This window comes from Mangifera indica, chromosome 7 (assembly GCF_011075055.1).
Source record: "Mangifera indica cultivar Alphonso chromosome 7, CATAS_Mindica_2.1, whole genome shotgun sequence".
Taxonomy (NCBI): domain Eukaryota; kingdom Viridiplantae; phylum Streptophyta; class Magnoliopsida; order Sapindales; family Anacardiaceae; genus Mangifera; species Mangifera indica.
In genome coordinates this window covers 15,213,432-15,232,754 of record NC_058143.1, presented here as the reverse complement: position 1 = coordinate 15,232,754, position 19,323 = coordinate 15,213,432, and the positions used below count along the sequence as shown (strand labels likewise).

At 35.0% G+C, this 19,323-nt stretch overlaps 2 protein-coding genes, 1 long non-coding RNA gene and 1 pseudogene across 4 annotated transcripts; 3 read left to right on the top strand and 1 right to left on the bottom strand.

The window, feature by feature from the left end:
* The first annotated feature begins 616 nt into the window (after positions 1 to 616).
* LOC123221614 lies at positions 617 to 1,819 on the top strand. The gene is made up of 2 exons (XR_006503275.1): positions 617 to 1,253; positions 1,348 to 1,819. It is a non-coding gene; the product is annotated as an uncharacterized LOC123221614 (long non-coding RNA).
* A 1,835-nt stretch (positions 1,820 to 3,654) lies between these two features.
* Positions 3,655 to 5,886, bottom strand: LOC123221706 (annotated as a pseudogene).
* Positions 5,887 to 8,355: 2,469 nt separating this feature from the next.
* Positions 8,356 to 12,152, top strand: LOC123220343 (V-type proton ATPase subunit F-like). Of its 2 annotated transcripts, none has more exons than XM_044642534.1 (5): positions 8,356 to 8,492; positions 9,193 to 9,274; positions 10,538 to 10,619; positions 11,316 to 11,398; positions 11,752 to 12,152. In XM_044642534.1, exons 2-5 carry the CDS (start codon positions 9,212 to 9,214, stop codon positions 11,914 to 11,916), a joined length of 393 nt encoding a protein of 130 aa, XP_044498469.1. In that variant the 5' UTR covers positions 8,356 to 8,492; positions 9,193 to 9,211; the 3' UTR covers positions 11,917 to 12,152. The 2 variants fall into 2 exon arrangements, with proteins under 2 accessions (XP_044498469.1, XP_044498470.1); XM_044642535.1 differs by lacking the exon at positions 8,356 to 8,492 and adding an exon at positions 8,591 to 8,743.
* A 1,722-nt stretch (positions 12,153 to 13,874) lies between these two features.
* On the top strand, positions 13,875 to 18,052 carry LOC123219994 (light-inducible protein CPRF2-like). The gene is made up of 6 exons (XM_044641978.1): positions 13,875 to 14,342; positions 15,609 to 15,705; positions 16,448 to 16,649; positions 17,029 to 17,104; positions 17,192 to 17,317; positions 17,475 to 18,052. The coding sequence occupies exons 1-6, from the start codon at positions 13,890 to 13,892 to the stop codon at positions 17,868 to 17,870; spliced, it is 1,350 nt and encodes a 449-aa protein (XP_044497913.1). The 5' UTR covers positions 13,875 to 13,889; the 3' UTR covers positions 17,871 to 18,052.
* Positions 18,053 to 19,323: the final 1,271 nt, after the last annotated feature.

The following is a 19,323-nucleotide window of genomic DNA, read 5'->3' as shown; positions in this document are numbered from 1 at the left end:
GACCTTTTTCTCATTTTCTTTTATCCCTTTTCTTCTTTCTTATTGTCATCAACCTCCAGAACCAAAGCCAAGTCCATCGCAACGTAGGCACACCAGACCGATTGCAATGTGACCCAAACCCACGACACAGACAAACCTGATATGCCCCCATGTTTCACAAAGCAGGCTCCTCCCAATTATGTGTCTAATTTTCATTGTTATAGGGTCAATTCACATAGTTTTCTACGTACAACTTTTTTGTATCAATTACACATCTAGTATATACGCTAAAATTTTAGATTTTCCCATTAAAACATTATACTGATCAATGGTGAGGAATAACACACCAAAAGAGTGGATGAGACTGGACCAGTAAAAGATGAAATTGGATAGAAGAGAAGAGAAGAGTAGAGTAGAAAAAGTGATACTCGGCCATAAAGATGCAATTTCGGCACCTAGCAAGATTTTCTGGGTTTTTTTTAGAGGTAATACGGTGAATATAATGATTGCACTTAGTTAGGGTTAATCTGATTATTTCAATTTTGTTAAGTTTTAGGTGAAAAGGTTTATTTATATAATCAGGGGTGGAAAAGTCTAAGGTTAAAACTTGGGTGGGACAAGGTATGAACTCGTTGAAAATTAGACGCCCGACTGGGTCAATTAGATTCCCAAACTTAAAAAAGCATCACTTTCACGCGCAAAAATGCAGCTTTGAATCATTACATAACTCAGAGCCGATGAGCATTTCCTTCATCCTTTTCATTTTGCTTCATCTCAGAATGAATCTCCTTTGATCCACCAGAAGATTAGCTTCTCTTATTGTCGTTCATTTACTTAGACCTTTTTACTCTTCATCTTTACCGATATATCTTCACCTTCTATTAAAAGTCTTTTACTGAACGAGAAGCCAGGTCTACGGTGGAAGCACAAATTTTGTTGCTTTTCTAGTCGTTGTAGTTTCTGCTGTGAGTAACTTCAACCAAATTAGAGAATTTGACAAAGTTTTTAAACGAGAGTGGTGACGTAAAAGTTGAAGTATTTAGAGGTGGCAGGCGCTGGCGTGTTGATCTTAGAAGTTGTAGTGGGTGATGTTGTGTTTTTGAAAATTGAAGATCAAATTCCTGTAGATGGGTTTCTCTTGAATGGGCAGCTCTATATCACCGGTGAAAATGACCATGTCAAGAGCAATGACAGGGAGAACCTTCTCCTATATGCAGAAGATTAATGGGTTAGCTGTGATTGATTTTAGATGCTATATATATGTACAGTCCAAGGTAGAAGAATCATAAATTGTTTTTTTTTTTTCTAAGCTCACTAAATTACTTCCTCTTCATCCATTGAATTTACGGTGCCTAGTTCTTTTTGCAGAGATTGTTGTGACTCAGCCCATATGGAGTCTCAGATCATCCAGTCATATGCTTGATTCATCCACCGGCAAGGAGTTGCAGCTCAATGAAAATCCATCAGCCGGCTGGAATCTGATCACCAACTCTCTAGTGCGCACAACATCACCCACTACAACTTCAAAGATCAACATACTTTAGCGCCTGCCATCTCTCAATAATTCAACTTTTATGTCACCACTCTCGTTTAAAAGCTATCAAATTGTCTTGTTTGCTTGAAGTTACCCACAGAAGAGCTGTGCTAGAAAGACAGCAAAACTTATGCTTCCACCAGCATCTGCAGTCCATAACTTTTTAGCCTTTTTCCACCGGGCTAATCCTGTTCTTTAGGCAATCTTGTTTGATTCAGTTTCAACAATTATTATCTGCAATTTCTGTAACACTTTTGAATAATTAATATTTAGAAAGCCTGTGTTTTCTGGGTTTATTATTCCGTACATATTTTCTTCCGTATTATGTGTTTTTTTTTTTTTCTCTGAATCCAAACGCTAAAATGAATATAAAAAGAATTTTCAAAAAGAGAACATTTAAGAACAATCTATTTGACTTAGAGCAGAAGGACAAAATGAAAGAAAAACTTGATGATTGATGGTAAGGAAATTTCTTACCTAGAAATTTCTAAGTTAACCCATTAATCAGAAATTTTACCTTGGAAAGAAACTTTAGTAAAAAACGGTACTCTGCATTCTGTCTCTGTCAGAAATGGACCAACTTGTCTGATTGGCTTGAATGAGCTAGTTGTAAGCTTTGTCTGTATTTGGAAGTTAGGTTAAATTCAATGTTCTTGTTGCATTGATGGTACAGACCGAAACACAAAATCTAGTGGTCGGTAACCTAAAATCAACAAGAGATTCGTCATGTTGGATTCGTCCTCTGCTGGCTCTTCATGTGTTTTTGTTTCTTTTAAGTGTTTTATGTGATGGCTCTTTTGGTGATGATTAATTGTTGGCTACATTGGAAGTTGAGAATTTTCTTTTCTTAAATGAGAAATCTATTGAATTATTCTTTTGTTTCACATCTAGCCGGTGAAAAAGTCTAGATGCAACGGCTGTTTTAATTTTTTATATTCTTTTATATAAAAGATTATTTTGTATAATTTAAATTACCTTTTAAAGGTTAAAATTTTATATGTTTATTTCATGAATAAATTTTATATTTGCTTAATAATAAAATTATATTTCAAGTTAATAATATCTCACTTGAGTTCAATATAAATAAATACAAAATTTAAAACTACTGAAAGTTTGTCAATATCTTCTTTTGTTAGGATCTCAAGTAGAAGATATGATATTTGAATTTCACATTAGAAAGTATGAACAACTAGTGTGGGGTTTATATAGTCTTGGATTCTTCCATCTTAATAACTAGCTTTTGAGGTGTGATTCTCCTAAAGTTCATATCATTTAGTATCAGAGTCATCATCATGTCTCTTAGCCGTAATTGTGTAGCACGGGTGGTGACATCGGCATTGCAGTGTTCCCCTGGGGCTAGCAGGGAGCTAGCGCACAGTTAGCCCACATGGGAGTCGAGGTTGCGAAGTCACATTAAAAAGTATGGACAACTAATGTGAGATTTATATAGCTTTAAACTCTCCCATCTCAATAACTAGTTTTTGAGGTGTGATTCTTCTAAGGTTTGTATCATACTTAAACTAGATCACCATAAACTCGTGAACTAACCAAATTAGTCGTTATCAAGCTCGAATTAGTCAAGTCAAGCCACAAACTACTCGCGAATGACTTAACTTGTTTGCAACCCTAGTATGACCTAGCTACGCTTCTCGGTTTGAAATTCCCAAATGCCTACTGGAGGAAGCGCCACTTGCCTTGAAACCCTGCACTTGTTGGACACGAATCAGCAGCTTCAGCCTTCACATTGAGTCGCCTTCACAGTAATACACAACATTACGTTCAGTATTTAGCCATAGTTCCAGAGCAATCATCTCACATCTCAACCACGGAACCTGATGCAGCTCCCGACATAAAAAATTGGGCCGCCTTATAAAAGCTGTACAGATTTGACCAAGTTTCATTGGAGAAAATTAAATGCTGATTAGTGCAATTGTGATGTCTGACAATCTAATTTTCTTCCATTAATAATCCATCACCATCATCCAAGGACCACAAGTAACATCGAGTGGCCTACAATCTCTCTCTCAGACTGCAATGCAACCATGCTTATCACAAGCCTGCAACAGACACCACTAATGCTTCTAATAGATAAAGCTATCCAAAGTTTTCCAATGATGCAAAACAACCAAAAAAAAAAGTCATTCTTTCGAAGTGGTGTGCCATGAAATTTATTGATAACCGATCAACATAAGATGGTAACGATCATAGCCATTCTTGAAAAGCCAGGTTAAAAATAATCGGAAACATCAAAGCTTTTCAATTCTCCTACACTAGGTAACATAGTACAAACTAGATACCAAAATGAATAATGGCACATACTCAAATACCTTCATAAGCCATTTGGACAGACAGAAAAACTTGGCCTTTCTGGGCAACTAAAAGCACCATGTAGCTAATCTACTCCATTCTTTCCCATCAGCAGCATGCAGCGAACCCGGCTGAACTGGGGCTTGAGTTCCAACCACCTTAGATGACCCATGTATAGACAGGTCAATACCTTCTGCCTTCTCCTTCTCAATCTGGTCCTTGATCCAGAAATATGAGATTCTCAGACCATCCTACATAATATTAGGATTTGCCATGAGTAAGGGAGTATCTAGACACCCAAAAAACAAGAAGATGGAATTGTTACCTTCAACCTCATCGTAGGTGCCCAGCCAAGCTTCTCTTTAATCAGCGTACCGTCTGAATTATGGCCGCGAACCCCCTCAAGGCCAGGAATGTGATGAATAGAGAGCTTCTCGTCCTCAAAGCCAAGAACAATCTCAGCCATCTCATTCATGCTGACCATCTCATCACTTCCAATGTTCACTGGCTCTCGGAAGTCTGACTTTGTCAATCTAAGCACATTGATTTGGAGATATTATATTAATGAAAGGCGTCAAAAATGTAACTCCGAAATGAAAAAGAAGTCAAAAACTTCAAGCTGATTTGTTAAAAGTGTTACGAGCTTTTCATGTAAACATTAAGCAGCGTTAATAAATGTTTGTAATGTTTGAGGGCATCATAATTCCTAAGGATGCAACATAAAGCACCTTACAAACAAGAATAAGAAACATATTAAAGCCACTTTGGTCTCCAACCATCAAAATTAGTTATCAAGAATCAGACCTATCTGTTGAACAAGTTTTGCAAATCCTTATATACATCTCACGTACTGCGTTGATTTCCAAAAAGCTAAACTAATCTTAGAGTTTTTAAGAGAAAAATCATATGCATTGATATTTGGATTCATGGAATATATAGAATTTAGGCAAGACCTTGACAAGAAAATACTAGCCTCAACTAAATTAGGAAAAAAACAGCAGTTACATAGCACACCTTCTACAGATTCATCAATGAAGGTGAAAGAACGGGTCTGAAGTCCATCACCCCACATCTCAATCTTGTCAATAGAAGCGATAGCCTTTCTGCAAAAAGCAGCTTGAGCCTTTTCCCTTCCACCTATGATAAATATATACAATGACAATATACAATTGAGAAGGCAAGAGAAAAAAACCATACCTGTAGATTTCCGAGTAAAGGACTTACCGTTCCAGGTACCAAAAGGACATAAATATTGTGAAATCTTCCAATTCGGCACTCAATTCCAAAGTCTTTGGTGTAGTGCTTGCAAAGTTCCTCAGTTGCTAGCTTCTCCAAACCATAAGCATCTTGGGGCTAGAAGCCCAAGAGAGGCAACTCAAATCATTAGTAAGTCCATGAGTTACTGTCTACTAGGCCAAATTTCCAATTATTAAGCACTGAAAGTAACACCTCTGCAGGCCAGGCATCAGACTTCTTCAAGCTCACATTAGTATCCAGCTGCTTGATTTCAGGGTAAATGCATGCATTAGAGGCATAGAAAAACCTGCCCAAACAGGACTATTGAACTTTAAAGATGTGTCGCAAGAAAATTTTCAATTTTTAAATGGTAAATTTCCCAATAACGATGCCAAGGTACACAGTATCCAATAAGCTAACCTCTTAACTCCATTGATTCTACAGGCCTCAGGCATGTTGAAGCTGATCATTGTATTGTTATACATAATGACAGAATGGTTGGACTGAATGAAGCCCATGCCACCCATATCAGCAGCAAGGTTAAACACATGGTCAACTCCCTGAGTAACCTTCAAGCGATTGTCCATGACCCTAAGGTCAACAAGGTGAAATTCATGACAGAACATATCTTCAGTAATGTGCTCATTCTTCTTCCAGTCGGAAGCAATAATGTAATGGCCCTCACTCTTCAAACGATAAGCAATGTGTGTTGCAATAAAACCACCTGCCCCAGTAATGGAGATCCGAAGTTTCTCAGAAGGCCAGTAAGGTTCCCTCTCAAGAGCCTCGTAGGTGTAGGCACCATAGTTGGTTCCATCATTACTTCCCATTCTGTAGTACACAAATTTTGCAAATTGGTCAGAGAAATGTAAAGGGTTGATATTATGCTGAATCAAATTGGCTGGTAACTTGGAAAGTCACTTGAGAAACAATGATTGCTATAAAGGCACAACATCTTTACTCTTACAAAAAAAAAAAAAAAAACTCAACATTATACTGTAATGAGAAAGCACCCCAGATTATTCAATCATCATACAATGTCCATGCTTTGGGGATCAAAATAACAACTAATTAAGAAAGCTAAACGGAGAAAGTTGCACAGATAATTAGCATAATTCAAACAATCGAAAGCTCTGTCTGGTTGGACCAACCGTGCTCCGAAAGTATCGTATATGTTGTAGTTCCTTTGCCCCTTCCGTTGAACGTGGAGAAATGATTTTCGACGTCAAGTAAGTGATAGCCCGTGTTTCAAGTAGTAGACAAACGTAATTGATCAGACCAGAGAACGCCTTTAGCCAATCTACTCGATTTCTATGTTTAAAAAAATTATTAATGTTTATTTTAAGTATACAAATATATGTATATTTGGTATTTGTCATTAGATAATCAGGTGATTTTAATAATTATGTGATGACATATATAAGTGTTTATTTTGTATATATTTAAAATAAATATATATAATATTATTCTCATATGATATCTATCCACAATAAAATGTAATTACTTTTTATGTTTGGATTTAAATTTCTAATTTATAGTCGACAAAGAAAAAAGACATAAGATAAAGGATAAATAGTCACCATGTATCTTATCTACGCTTAGGATCTATTTGATATTAACACTAAGGCAACAAGACCCTCAAACTCAACAATCTCACTTGAGGTTTTCTCATATTTTAAGCCCTTTTCAAGACCCTCCATTGTAATCTTTATGTTTACTTTGTAAAGATTCTTCCAGAGCTATTAATATTATAACTATAGATATAAATTACTTCTAATAATGGCTTTATTAGACAACTCCTCAACTTACCTTGAGTATATCAACCCAAAGGTCTAGTTTCTTCAGCACCCCATTGAACATGTTCCGTCTAATCCGATCATTGACTCATTTCCTTAGCACCTCTTTTTCCTAGCTTAAAACCTTTTAAGGTCTCCACATAGTGAGTACTTGAATGGCACTTTTGATCTCTTTTTCTCTTTCGTTACCACCACAACTCATTATAGACTTGTCTTTTATTCATCTCTGACTAGTTATTATTGCCTCACTCAATTTCCACCAAATTTGGATCATACTACCTGATTTCAATCTTGTTAGACATAATTTTGTTCTTGGTGGGAGTGTAAGGTAGTTTGGGTATGTTTGATATTGATAGGAGCTTAGATTGTTTGCTTAGCTAATTAGTTTTAAGGGCTAGTGATGGAGGATCTGGTATTTTCATAATAGGTTTTGGCCAATCTTTTATTATAACATGATAAGATCTTATAGTTTGGCAAAGGAATACAATTTGGCTAAGGATTTTGGGTTGAACATCTTAAAAGGAATTTGAAGGGCATCCATATATCCAAAAAGGAAAAAACCAAGGGTCTAGTCTTTATGAATTCCAATCTTGGGGAGTAACTCATCTAATGCATATGAGATAGTTTCGCAAGGAACATTCTTGTCTTAGGTTTCTAAGATGTGACATTGCACCAAAATGGGAGTATAATCAATCAATTAGACTCTAAGTTCTATTATGGATTCTTTCAACAGCAATAGTAGGGTTGGATTCGAACCGAGTCAACTCAAGCTCGGTTCGGACAAGCCCAAAACGAGTCGGCCCTAGTCGAGCTCGAGCTATTTGTCTGATTTTTCAATCAAAAATTTTGATACAAAATGACGTCGTTTTGATCTATATATATTAAAACGACGTCGTTTTAATAACAAAAAATGAACCAAGATGAATTTGAACCGAGTTCGAGCTTAACTTTCATGAGTTCGAGCTCAACTATATGTAAACCGAGCCAAGGGCTCTGCTCGAATCCAGCCCTAAGCAATAGTGTTCATTGTTTTGCAGCTTGCAACAACAATTGCAGAATAAGGTAGATAATTGATTTAGTGATTCTGCTTTTTCATTTCACCATTGCGCCTTTTATACAATAAGCTAACTCATCAAGTTAGGAATTCATTACAATCTTTTCTCTCTTCCTTGAATATTTCTCCTTGCAAATTTCTATTTGAATTTATCTCTTGCATCTTTATCTCTTCCCATATAGTGTTTCTTGCATATCTCATTTTTTGTTGTTATACAATTACGTTTTACTCTCTTTTGTTCAGTTTGTAAGAACGACAATCCCGGAGAAATTTTCACTGTTTTTGGATGTGCCACCCTAAGGACCACTGGCAGTGATTGTTTGATTTGATACAAGAGGGTGCATTATTTTTTGAGAAAACTTGGGGGGAAAAACCCATTAATCATATTAATTTTTTTAATAATATGAAGAGAAGCAATAAGGAGAGAATAAATAAGCTGGGCTTTTCAAATGGGCCGGATCGGTCAAGAATTGGAACAAGTTGATTCGGGCCATATGAAACACATCGACCCAAATGGCTCCCTAACCTCCACAATTTGATCTCTCCTGGAACTCTGAATCCGAGAGCTTGAAAGACTGGTTTACAGGTTTGTGCTTTTCCTTTCTGAGAAAATTTCGGCAGTCAAATGCAGGATTTGTTTAATAATCATGTCATGATTTGTGCTTCAAAAAGATATGTAAATATATTGAATCTCGAACATGATTGTCTTTTAATTGACTCAATTTGGGATTTTGATTTTATTTTCACTATCGCGGGAAAGGATTGAACTTCCTCTGTTTGATATATGGATCTTGATCATGGGGATTTCATGATTTGGAAGCAGTTTTCATAATGTGGGTTAGTAGTGTTTTGCTTTAATATATGTGCAACTAAACTTTATGATGTTGCTTTCGTCTTTTCAGAGGTTCCAAATGATGTGAAATTTTCAATATGGAAAATTGGGTATGCCTGAAGTTTAGATGAAGTTGTTTGGGGAGTTTTCATATTTAAGTTTTATGGTATAGAGCACAGTTTGTTTCACCTGTTTGTGCGTGTTGGGTATAGGCATCCACGTTTTTGTCTGGTTTTATTTATATCCAATTAGCAGGCTAGATATATTGTTCACGAAGAGAATAGATATATTTTTAGTTAGAAGATTAGTGGTCTGTTCATGTTAATCTCTGACTATGTTTGTACTGAGAGGTAGGGTTTGCATTTCATGATCATATCATCTGAATATTCTTTTGTTACACATAAGATTGTATCTGATTTTTTTTATTTTTTGTTATTTTGTTTTCTTTTGGCAGTTCGATTATTTTATTTTAAATGGCTGGAAGAGCTGAAATCCGTACTAGCAACTCAGCACTTATTGCTATGATTGCTGATGAGGTAATTGATAATGGTTTTTCTTAGAGATCAGTTTATGAGTTTTTTTTTCAGTCGAATAGTTATACAACGGACTTTATAGTGCACAATCAATCAGCAATACCATGGTGTCATTTACTTAATGTTTGTCAAATGTCTCTGCCACTTTGTTATGGTGACATTAGCAGCTGAGTAATATGCTCAAGCCAATTTGTCACGTGTTTCTGCTTTTTTTTTTTTTTTTGGTGTTTGATGTGAATTCAAAGAGAAGAAGGAAAAACAGAATGAAGGAATTCAAATATTGTTTTCTTATTTGATAGATAGCAAAATAGTACAATATATACAGTTACAAAGAAGGTATAGAAGGAAACAAATTAAATCAAATCCCTAAATTACATATTCTATCCTAATATAGCTTGATAGTCTTCCTAATATAACAAAATACAGCTCAACATTTGACAGTGCGGTTACATACTTTTAAAGTGTTCAACTAACACAGCTTGGTAATAGTCATGGCTTAGTATTATACATATTTCAGTCAAGTGTGCAAATTTGTGAGGCCTTATGGTTCTTGACTCCTCAAAATTATGTGTTGATATAGTGTTATGCCTTATTAACATAATACTGTAGTTTTTCTTTCATCTTACGATAGATAATGGGAGGGTGCTATGATGATGATTTTAATGTTCTTGACTTCTTCTCTTTTTAATGTTCTTAATAAAATAATATCATCTGCTGATTTGGATGTTGTTTTACATTCAAACAAGACATGGTTGTTTCTTGTGACAACTGATTTATGTCCAAGACATACATGATGCACTGTTATGTTGGATAAAGCACAAGTGTTGATAAAGGACAGGAAAACAGTATGAGTCATGAGAAAAATGGCAATAGAGTGAAAGCATGGTTTGGTAATCTGGCTCCAAACATTATTCATTTTTAGGTAGCCAAAAAAAATTGCTAATCAGAATATGAATTAATGTGTCCTTGAGCATCTAAGAATAATAGACAACTAAAGGTTTTTTATTTCTGTGAGAGTTAAGATGTGTCAGACACTTGTATAACTTGTGAAAATTGCTGATGTGTGACAACTGTGGATGGTACCGTAGAATGTCTGGAAATTAGAGATATTATATTCACTCATTCCAACATGCAGCATTTTCCTTGCGTTTTATGATCCTCAGATGGGTTTACAAAGGTATAATGCAGCTGTACTGGTTAAGACCATGATAAATTAAACTTTCATCTCTAGACAAATCTTATGATGACCTTTTTGTAATCTTGTAGGACACTGTTACTGGATTTTTGCTGGCTGGAGTTGGTAACATTGACCTCCGGAGAAAAACAAACTACCTCATTGTTGATTCAAGTATGTTCTTGGGCCTCTTTGATGGCAAAATGTGCTAACTTGCTTTTGTAGAATTTCATATGAAGCCTGCTCATACTAAACTTAAATCTGCTTGTATAGATTTTCCATTTTTAAATTTTAGATTTCTTTTCTCACAATATGTGTTTAAGAGACTGTAACCAACCTATGTAGTGATAAAGTGCGGTTGGGGCAAAAAAGATAGAAGTCAGCTTTTTTCTCATCTTGTGAAACATTTAGTCAAAGAGTTTTGACTTACAAAGTCAGCAAGTTTATGCATCTTGTCCGGGCATTAATTTCCGGTATATCGTAAAGTCTATTTTGTCATATTCTCCAATTGGAGCCCTTCATGAATTTTATGGCTTATGTCCAATATGGGTGAAGTGAAAGGTTGATCTTCTTAGGTGGGACTGTGTGTCTACGCCTAAGGGGCAATAGGAGGGTAGTTTGGCAATGTGAAAAGTACAAAGACAACCAAAAGAAACTGGTTTGCTTTTTTTTTTTTTTCACCTAAGCAAGTGGTAAATGAGATCCTCCAATACCATTTATGCAGTTGCCAATGAAATTAGTTTCACATCCCAGTTTTGCACCACTGATATCATATGAGAATCTTGGAATACCATTTCTCCTGTCAATTTGTAAAATAAAGTTTATGGATTTTGATTTAATTTGCTAAAGATTTTCATATTTTCTGCTCAGAAACAACAGTGAAAGCAATTGAAGATGCATTCAAAGAGTTTACAACGAAAGAGAACATTGCTATTGTATTAATCAGCCAATATGTAAGTTTTCACTACCACTTTATAATACATAATATGAGCTTGAAAGTGGGCATGAATGATTGAAAGCCAGTTAATTATAGGTTAACTAATTACAATTTGTCATCGAAGCAATAATCTGCTGAAATTTATAAGTTTATGATCTTTTTGTACCATGGCACAGGTTCAAATTGCCACTGCAAAATTGTAAAATGCTTTTTTGATAAGTCAGGGTATTTGCCTTGGTAGCAGTCATATATCACTAACATGTAGTATGGATATTGTTTGATGCAGTTTGCTTTGTCTTCACATTTGTTGTCAATCAAGAAAACTTCCCTTACAAACTTCAGTGTAACAACATTTCTTATTGTTTACAGGTAGCAAACATGATAAGATTCTTAGTTGATAGCTACAATAAGCCAATTCCAGCAATCTTGGAGATTCCTTCCAAGGACCACCCGTATGACCCGGCTCATGATTCAGTTCTTTCACGAGTAAAACATCTCTTCTCTACAGAGTCTGTAGCATCTGGAAGGCGTTGAGGATGTTCAAATGTCCAATTTACCAGGTTGCAAACATGATAAGGTTCCCATTTTAAAGTTCCTACTGCTTGCATTTCTGCACATGGTTGTTTGATATGTTCCTAGCTCTTCCATCATTGATGTATTTTTCTCATTAATTTATTTCTTTACTTCTTGATACCGTTTGCAATTTATCAATCAGATCAAGACTTTCTGTCCTAACAATTCCACAATAAATTGCCAGGTTGAGCTGATCACATGGGTTTTTTATTTTCATAAATTGACTAGATTAAGTAAAAGATTGACAGGCTGAGGTGGGTTGGGGGCGGTCTAGAATGTTGTTGAGTTGGCTGTGTCATCTCTAGAGCAGAGCTACAAGACCGATATTAAAATGGTCTGTGACTTGGAAGACCAATTTACGGTAACAGATAAGCTTAGCTGCATATCAATTAATTTGATTTTACAGAAATCCACCATTTTCAAAGCCCCACATAATGGGTGTCCCTTATATTGCTACACAATAGACTCTGTTAATCTTGGCTGAAAGACTCTGCTGAAGTAGATAGTTTTTGTGTCTGTATTTTAAGTTAGACAAGGTCAAAGATGTCATTTCACATAACAAAGTGGCTATAATTTCCCCTTGATAAAGAATCTATTTATGGCATGAATGTAATTTATTTTTGGTAAATTCCCCCGAACTCTTGAGATTTAGATTCATGCATTTCACTTAATTTAGAAGAGAAAGGCTTGATTGGGTAACGTGAGATTTAGATTCATGAATCATACATTTTACAAATACACCTCTATTATAATATTTTAAGAATCAAATACTTTCGACTATTAAAGTTAAGATGGGTGGGAGATTGATTTTTTCAAACTTAATTGGCGGAAATTTTCATCTCATCAAATCTTGGGTGGTAATGGTGATTTGGCCCCATTTTTCATGGAAGAAAGTCAGTTTTTGTTTGATTAACGAAGAAATCTCATCAACTGTATTTTACAAATTCAAGTATGAAATTGGGGCTCATCGATTCTTAAAATATTTGAGAAAAACCAAAAAATAATTATAATATAAATAATGTTGCATAAGGTGGATTTTTCCACAGCACGCAAGAAAAATTGGAAACTTATGATGAAATTGTTTTCTCTTTATTTTGTTCCATAAAACTCTAAATTTCTATTTTACTATTATGAATAGAAATTATTTATTATATTATAACAAATAATATTATACATATTTATATATATTATCATATAATTAAATATTATTTTCTTTTAAATTTAAAATTATTTTATCATATATTTAAATATATTTATACATTTAAAATAAATATAAATAATTTTATTGTAATAATATTTGATCATATGAGCAAGTTTGTGAGAAAAATCCATCAAGCGTGTTTACTTTTGTCAGAGTGCCAACAACTTCCAGCATTTATCCACAAATATTAAAAGAGAATTGGCCGCCGCGTCACACGGGGCCCATCCAATCCAACCACTAATTTTTATTATCTCCCTTCTTTCCTTTATCTTTATCCATCCACGTCTTTTTGCTATTTTCAAATGGGAATATTCCTTATTTGTCCTTAAGAAAGTACCTACATTAGATTTAATAAAGATATTATTTGGTTGAATTTTTTATTTTATAATTTCCCCCTTTTTTTTTATTTATTGAAGTGACCCCACAAGACAAATTGCCAATTGTAAAAATCCAGATGGATAAACTGTCTATTTTTCATTGAATAGGTAATGAAATACCATTTATAGTCATAATTATGAATTATTATTATTAAATATGTTTAAATTCATTAAATATCCAAACATATTTCTCCCAATAAATCAGTCTTATTATTTCTGAATTGATTTTTATTTATTCAATTATTAATTAATTAGTCCAAATTTGGAAAAATTCTCAACTACATTTGTCCATTCCAAATAAATTGGTTGAAAAGTAATTTGGATTTTAAAAAATTTTAAAAAGTAAATGGACGAAAATGGCCCCACAGAGATCTTTTTATTCCTTCAAGACGAGTAGACGAGAACAACTAGTAGATGAACCAAACATGGATAGGGTGTTCTCGCTGAATGAAATCTCCGACCGTTTCTGGTCTGACGCACCGGATGAATTGTCCAAAATGAACCGTAGCGAATCTGAGTGGGCCCTCCAACGTTTTCTTCAGGAGGCTCAACAGGGATCTTCTCCAAAACAATCTTCTTCAGCTTCTTCTGACACCGAAAGCCACACTGTCGTTGAGATCAAAACTCCTTCAAGTAACAAGAATGGTAAAAACGTTGCTGATGTAAACGGAGGCAACAAAACGACAGTGTCGTTTAATGTGGGCGCTGCAAATGGTTGTGCTTCGAATGCTCTGGTGGATAGCGAGGACTACCAGACTGTTCTTAAGAACAAGCTTAATCTAGCTTGTGCTGCTGTTGCTATGTCTCGTGTAAGTTTTTTTCCTTTTTTTTTTCAGATTTTTTACGTGGGTCTATTCGGTTGGTGAGATATGAGAGGACAATCGGTCAAAGTGCGTATCTTTTTCATTGTTAGGTTCTGGGTTTGTGTTTGGTTGGTGAGAAAACTTAGGAGAAAAATAATGTGACGGACTAATTTTTTTTTTAATTATTGAGCCTTTTTTTTGTGGTTTTGATTCGTGATTGACGGCTGAGAAAACTATGTAAAATGATTAAAAATCGTTGAATAGAAAAAATAAAGATCAGATTGATTTAGCAAAATATTGACTTATCTGAGTTATTATTTAGAATTTCAGTTATTTTCTTTTATGTTATAGGGTTCAATTTTCATCCGAAGTTGGGGGTTAGAGATTCTTAATTGGTTTAATCTGATTCTCCTTATTTCTTCTTCTGATAATTTATATGACAACAGAAATTTGAATATGCTTTTTGTGATCTAAAATCATATTGGTTATATAAGGCTATTTTTGTTTGGACTTGAGAAAGGCAAGTTTAGCACAAGACTTAGGATAGGAAAGACGTATAGAAAACAAACATCCATTATCCATGTCAGTTATGATTCCACATCCGGACAGGTAATCTTCTGGAATCCTTTTTACTATTGCTTATGGCCAGCCATAGTATCTTTTATTGACTTCTTTGTCAACTTTGGTCAAGTTTCACCTCATGAAGAGTCAAAAGTTGATACCTCTGTAATGTCATGCTCCTCTTCAATTTTCTTTATTTGATTTACCTGCAATATGTCTCACTTTCGATAATTCTTCTCTTTTTGTTTCAATTGAACTTGTTTTGTGTATAACATGTATTCAGTAGTCATTACTTATATTTTGGTGCATGAAGTTGAAGAAATAATTACTTGCTTCTGCATACTATATCTATGTTATTGTACCATCACGATAGTTCCTGTGCTGTGCACATGCTGTAAATTCTTTGCAAGTATTGCTTCATCATCTTTGTAATATGTCTCTCCCTGAAGTTAATGGTTTCATTTGTAATTCCTGGCTTATTGATAGATGCCCTGTGGCAACGAAGTAACTGGAAATTATGTCGGATATTAAGAACTTTAAGATGTATAACTTTGTAAAATATGTAGATATGTGTTCAAATAATTATTTTATGCAAATTGCTATTATTTTTACTTTTTTGAACCTCCATGCAATTGAATCTGTGATGCAGGAGAATCTTGTTTTTGCTTAAAATTGGCCATAAATGTTCTCTTGGTGTCTTCATGTGCACAGGGAGCTTTTGCAAGACCCCAAGATTCTTCTGTAAGAGCTGATAGTGGATCACAGGCTTCCAATACTTCACAACTGGGATCTCATCCTCCTTCCAAAGGTTTGCATAACTGAATTAGTGTCTTTATGGATGTTGTATACATATCATATTGGACTACATATTCTTTTGGTATGTAAGTCTTCTCTCTAGTATGAAGGATGAGAAAAATAGTAATAAAGATGAAGATAAGGTGTTTTTGAAGACTGAAAAAGCTAAAGTGAAAATGAATCACAATCCTTCTGAAAATTTTTCTTTGCTGTGCCGTCTCATAAAACTGCTTTTTATTGGTAAAGTTGGTTCACATATTCTAGTTCAAAGCAGTAATAATTGCTTAATGGCGCTTTTCAATGAATAATAAATTGATTTCATGGCATCTGACATGAATATATGACAAATTATTAGTGGCTAGAACTGTAATGATAGAGAATATTGCACCATTTTGAGTGAGGGTGAGTCAAAGCTTAAACATTAAAAGGTGTGCAAAGAAGATATTGATGGATATGCTAGCACTGAGTGACATCGGGGATAAAGGGTAATAAATTATATAATGACATTCAGTTTTGAAGTTTTGAATCCATGTTTATCTGAACAGTTAGGCACATAAGATGTTTAAAAGAAGGACAAGGAGCATACGACTCATATTTGGGCCTTTCCTTCTGTTAACCTGTGTTTGTTGTTCATTGAATGTGTGTCAGTGTCCTTCATTATTGTCTTTGCATGTACAGAGCAAGTTCCATGTTACTGTAGGTTTTAAAATATTTCATGTTAGAATAATTTTTTTGGGGTTCTTATTACCATACAGGAGCTGCATTGTCTAGGGCCGAAGAAAAGGATTCTAATGGACTTAATGGAATTCCCTCGTCAACCACTCAGACGAAAAATGTTGCTCCAATGAAGTCTGCAGACAGTGGGTCATCAAGAGAACAGTCCGAAGATGATGAAGTTGATGGAGAAACTGAAATAACTGAGAATGCGGACCCTGCTGATGCAAAACGTGTCAGGAGGTAATTTTTGTCTCTGATATTTTGATTCGTAATATTGCAGGTTTGATGCTTGCATATGTTATATTTATGCTGTTTATTGTACACTGAGCAAGTGGAATTTTTTGTAAAATATTTGTTTTAGATTCAATGTTTATTTGGATTGGATTATGAAACTGGCATGAAAGAGAGGTCAGAGCCTTAAGAGTTTTTTCTCAAACTTTTGATAACATGTAACTTACTTTCTGAATTGGCTTTGTAGCCAGTGTAATGAAAGTGTTTTCAACATGCATATTTAAATCTGTTTAATGTATTATACTGTCCTTCATATAAATTAAAAATTTCTAAGGGATTTTTTTATGTAAAAGGCTTTAATTTAATTCATAACTTTATTTTTTTTAAGAATGCTTTCCAATAGAGAATCAGCTAGACGCTCTAGGAGAAGAAAGCAGGCCCATTTGACTGAGATTGAGACACAGGTATGGTTCTTGTTCTTGCCTCTTCATTCCCTATCTCAGTATGAAGAAATTTTGTGAAGTTTCTAATGGGACTTTCCCTTTTTGTAGGTTTCTCAATTAAGAGTTGAAAATTCATCTCTACTGAATCGTCTTGCTGACATAAGCCAAAAATACAATGAAGCAGCTGTCGACAACAGAGTTCTGAAAGCTGATGTTGAAACATTAAGGGCAAAGGTAATAAATTTATCTGTACTAATATTGGCTTGCAAGTTAAGGGTTAAAACCATTGTAATAGGTTCCTGGTGTCATCATTTTTGACAAAAGGAGCAGAGATGTGCACAAGAGGAAAAAACTAGTATTTAAATGATTTCATTCCTTGGTTATATTTCAGGTGAAGATGGCTGAGGAGTCGGTTAAAAGACTTACTGGACTGAACCCTATGTTTCATGGCATGTTGGAAGTATCCACAATGAGTCTTCCATCATTCAGTGGAAGCCCTTCCGATACATCAACAGATGCTGCTGTTCCTGTGCAAGATGACTCCGATCATTACTTATTTCATGCCCCAGATAATCATATGTCTTCTCTTGGCCAGAGTGTCAACAATGCTTTGACTGACATTTCTTCTGCTGAAAATGTGCAATCAGTTGGTGGAGCAGCATCCCGGACAGGGAATGAGATAGGAAGAACTGTTTCTATGCAGCGAGTGGCTAGCTTGGAGCATTTGCAAAAGAGAATTCGTGGGGGGTTAAGTCCTCATGGACCCAGGTCCAGTGGAAAACAGTAGTAACAACAGCTTGACCGTTGTCTGGAAAAGGTTCTTGTTGAAGAATGATTCAATTGCAGCACTTTGTTGGGTTTCAAACTGTATGTAATAACTCTTATTCTTCTGAGTTAAATGCTTTTGGTTAGAATGCTTTGAAGTTCATTTGCAGGCTTCAGCATTTTAATCCCTGCGACTTTTGTTAATGTCAAGTGGATGCTTCACTGATTAACAACACTCCATCAATGCTTTACCTTCCCAACCATCTCAGATCTGGCAGCTGCTGGAGGAGGATCTTTCTGACCTTCTCAGCCATTGCAACATTCCTATGAAAAGAGGAAGCACTCCCTCCTCAAGATCACTTTAGCTTTAACTGGCATCTCCATTATAAAATCATAGAATCATATGCTTCTTTTCAGTGCCCGGCCCTGCCAAGAAGATCAACGATACAACCATGATGTGTTTTTTAAGCTCAACAACCAACTTTGTCTTCATGTTGTTAAACAAATGAAGTCCCCCTTCAATCAGGTCAGCATGGCAACAAGCAGAAAACAAACCGTTGAAAGTCACTGTATTAGGCTTGACACCACATACCCTCACTGAATCCTGAAGCATCATTGCTTCATTTCCTTTCCCATAAATAGCTAGCCCGGTAACCGTTCAGTCTATTTCATACATTGTTCTCTGATTATCCAAAAAGTTAAGAAGGCATTATCAAGCGCCCACATTTTCAGTAGATATCAACAAGAGCAGTGCCAATGAACACATCATTCTCAGGCAAGTAAAATAGTCCTCTCCATATACCCCGAACACAAGCACCAATTTCAAGCACACCCATTTGAGAAATAGCTGAAAGCACACAATCCATGGTACTATGATTAGGTTTCACTCCATTAATACCAACCACCATCTCCTTAAAAAACACAAAGGCATCAAAGGCACAATCTTTAGCCTTTTCGCTTGTTGAACAATACCCAGTTAAACATAGTATTCCAACACTTCTTACAGTCATTTTTTCATCAAACACTCTTGTACCATAAAATAATATCTTTATTATTTGCATAAAAATAAATTGAAGTATTCGGCACAAACACATTAAACACAAAACCATGTTTCATTACACGTAAATGTATCTGTCTACCCTAGTACAAAAACTTAAGTGAGGTGTGAGGTCATCGAAAAGCAAGAGAGGCTTAGAGATCCAGTTGGCAAATAGAAAAGGGAGTGTTGGTGTTAAAAAGGAGGAGGTTATGGGGGTGAAAATGAAGAATAAGAGGTAAATAACTTTGAAGGATAGAGAGAAAAATAAAAGTGAAATAGTTTGACATAAAAAAGTAAGTGATTTAAAGAGATTTAAGATCGAGAAGCTGGTGTAAAATATAATTTAAATAATAAAAAATATATATAAAAAGATATAAATTTAAGTTTTTTTTAATAATATTTCAAGATCAATCACCTTACTTATACTCTCAATCTA

Coding starts and splice junctions, on each gene's coding strand:
- LOC123219994 (XM_044641978.1), top strand. CDS start 13,890: ATGGCCCCACAGAGATCTTTTTATTCCTTCAAGACGAGTAGACGAGAA. Junction 17,105..17,191: donor TGACTGAGATTGAGACACAG/GTATGGTTCTTG, acceptor CCCTTTTTGTAG/GTTTCTCAATTAAGAGTTGA. Junction 17,318..17,474: donor TTGAAACATTAAGGGCAAAG/GTAATAAATTTA, acceptor GTTATATTTCAG/GTGAAGATGGCTGAGGAGTC.
- LOC123220343 (XM_044642534.1), top strand. CDS start 9,212: ATGGCTGGAAGAGCTGAAATCCGTACTAGCAACTCAGCACTTATTGCT. Junction 9,275..10,537: donor TTGCTATGATTGCTGATGAG/GTAATTGATAAT, acceptor GTAATCTTGTAG/GACACTGTTACTGGATTTTT. Junction 11,399..11,751: donor TTGTATTAATCAGCCAATAT/GTAAGTTTTCAC, acceptor TATTGTTTACAG/GTAGCAAACATGATAAGATT.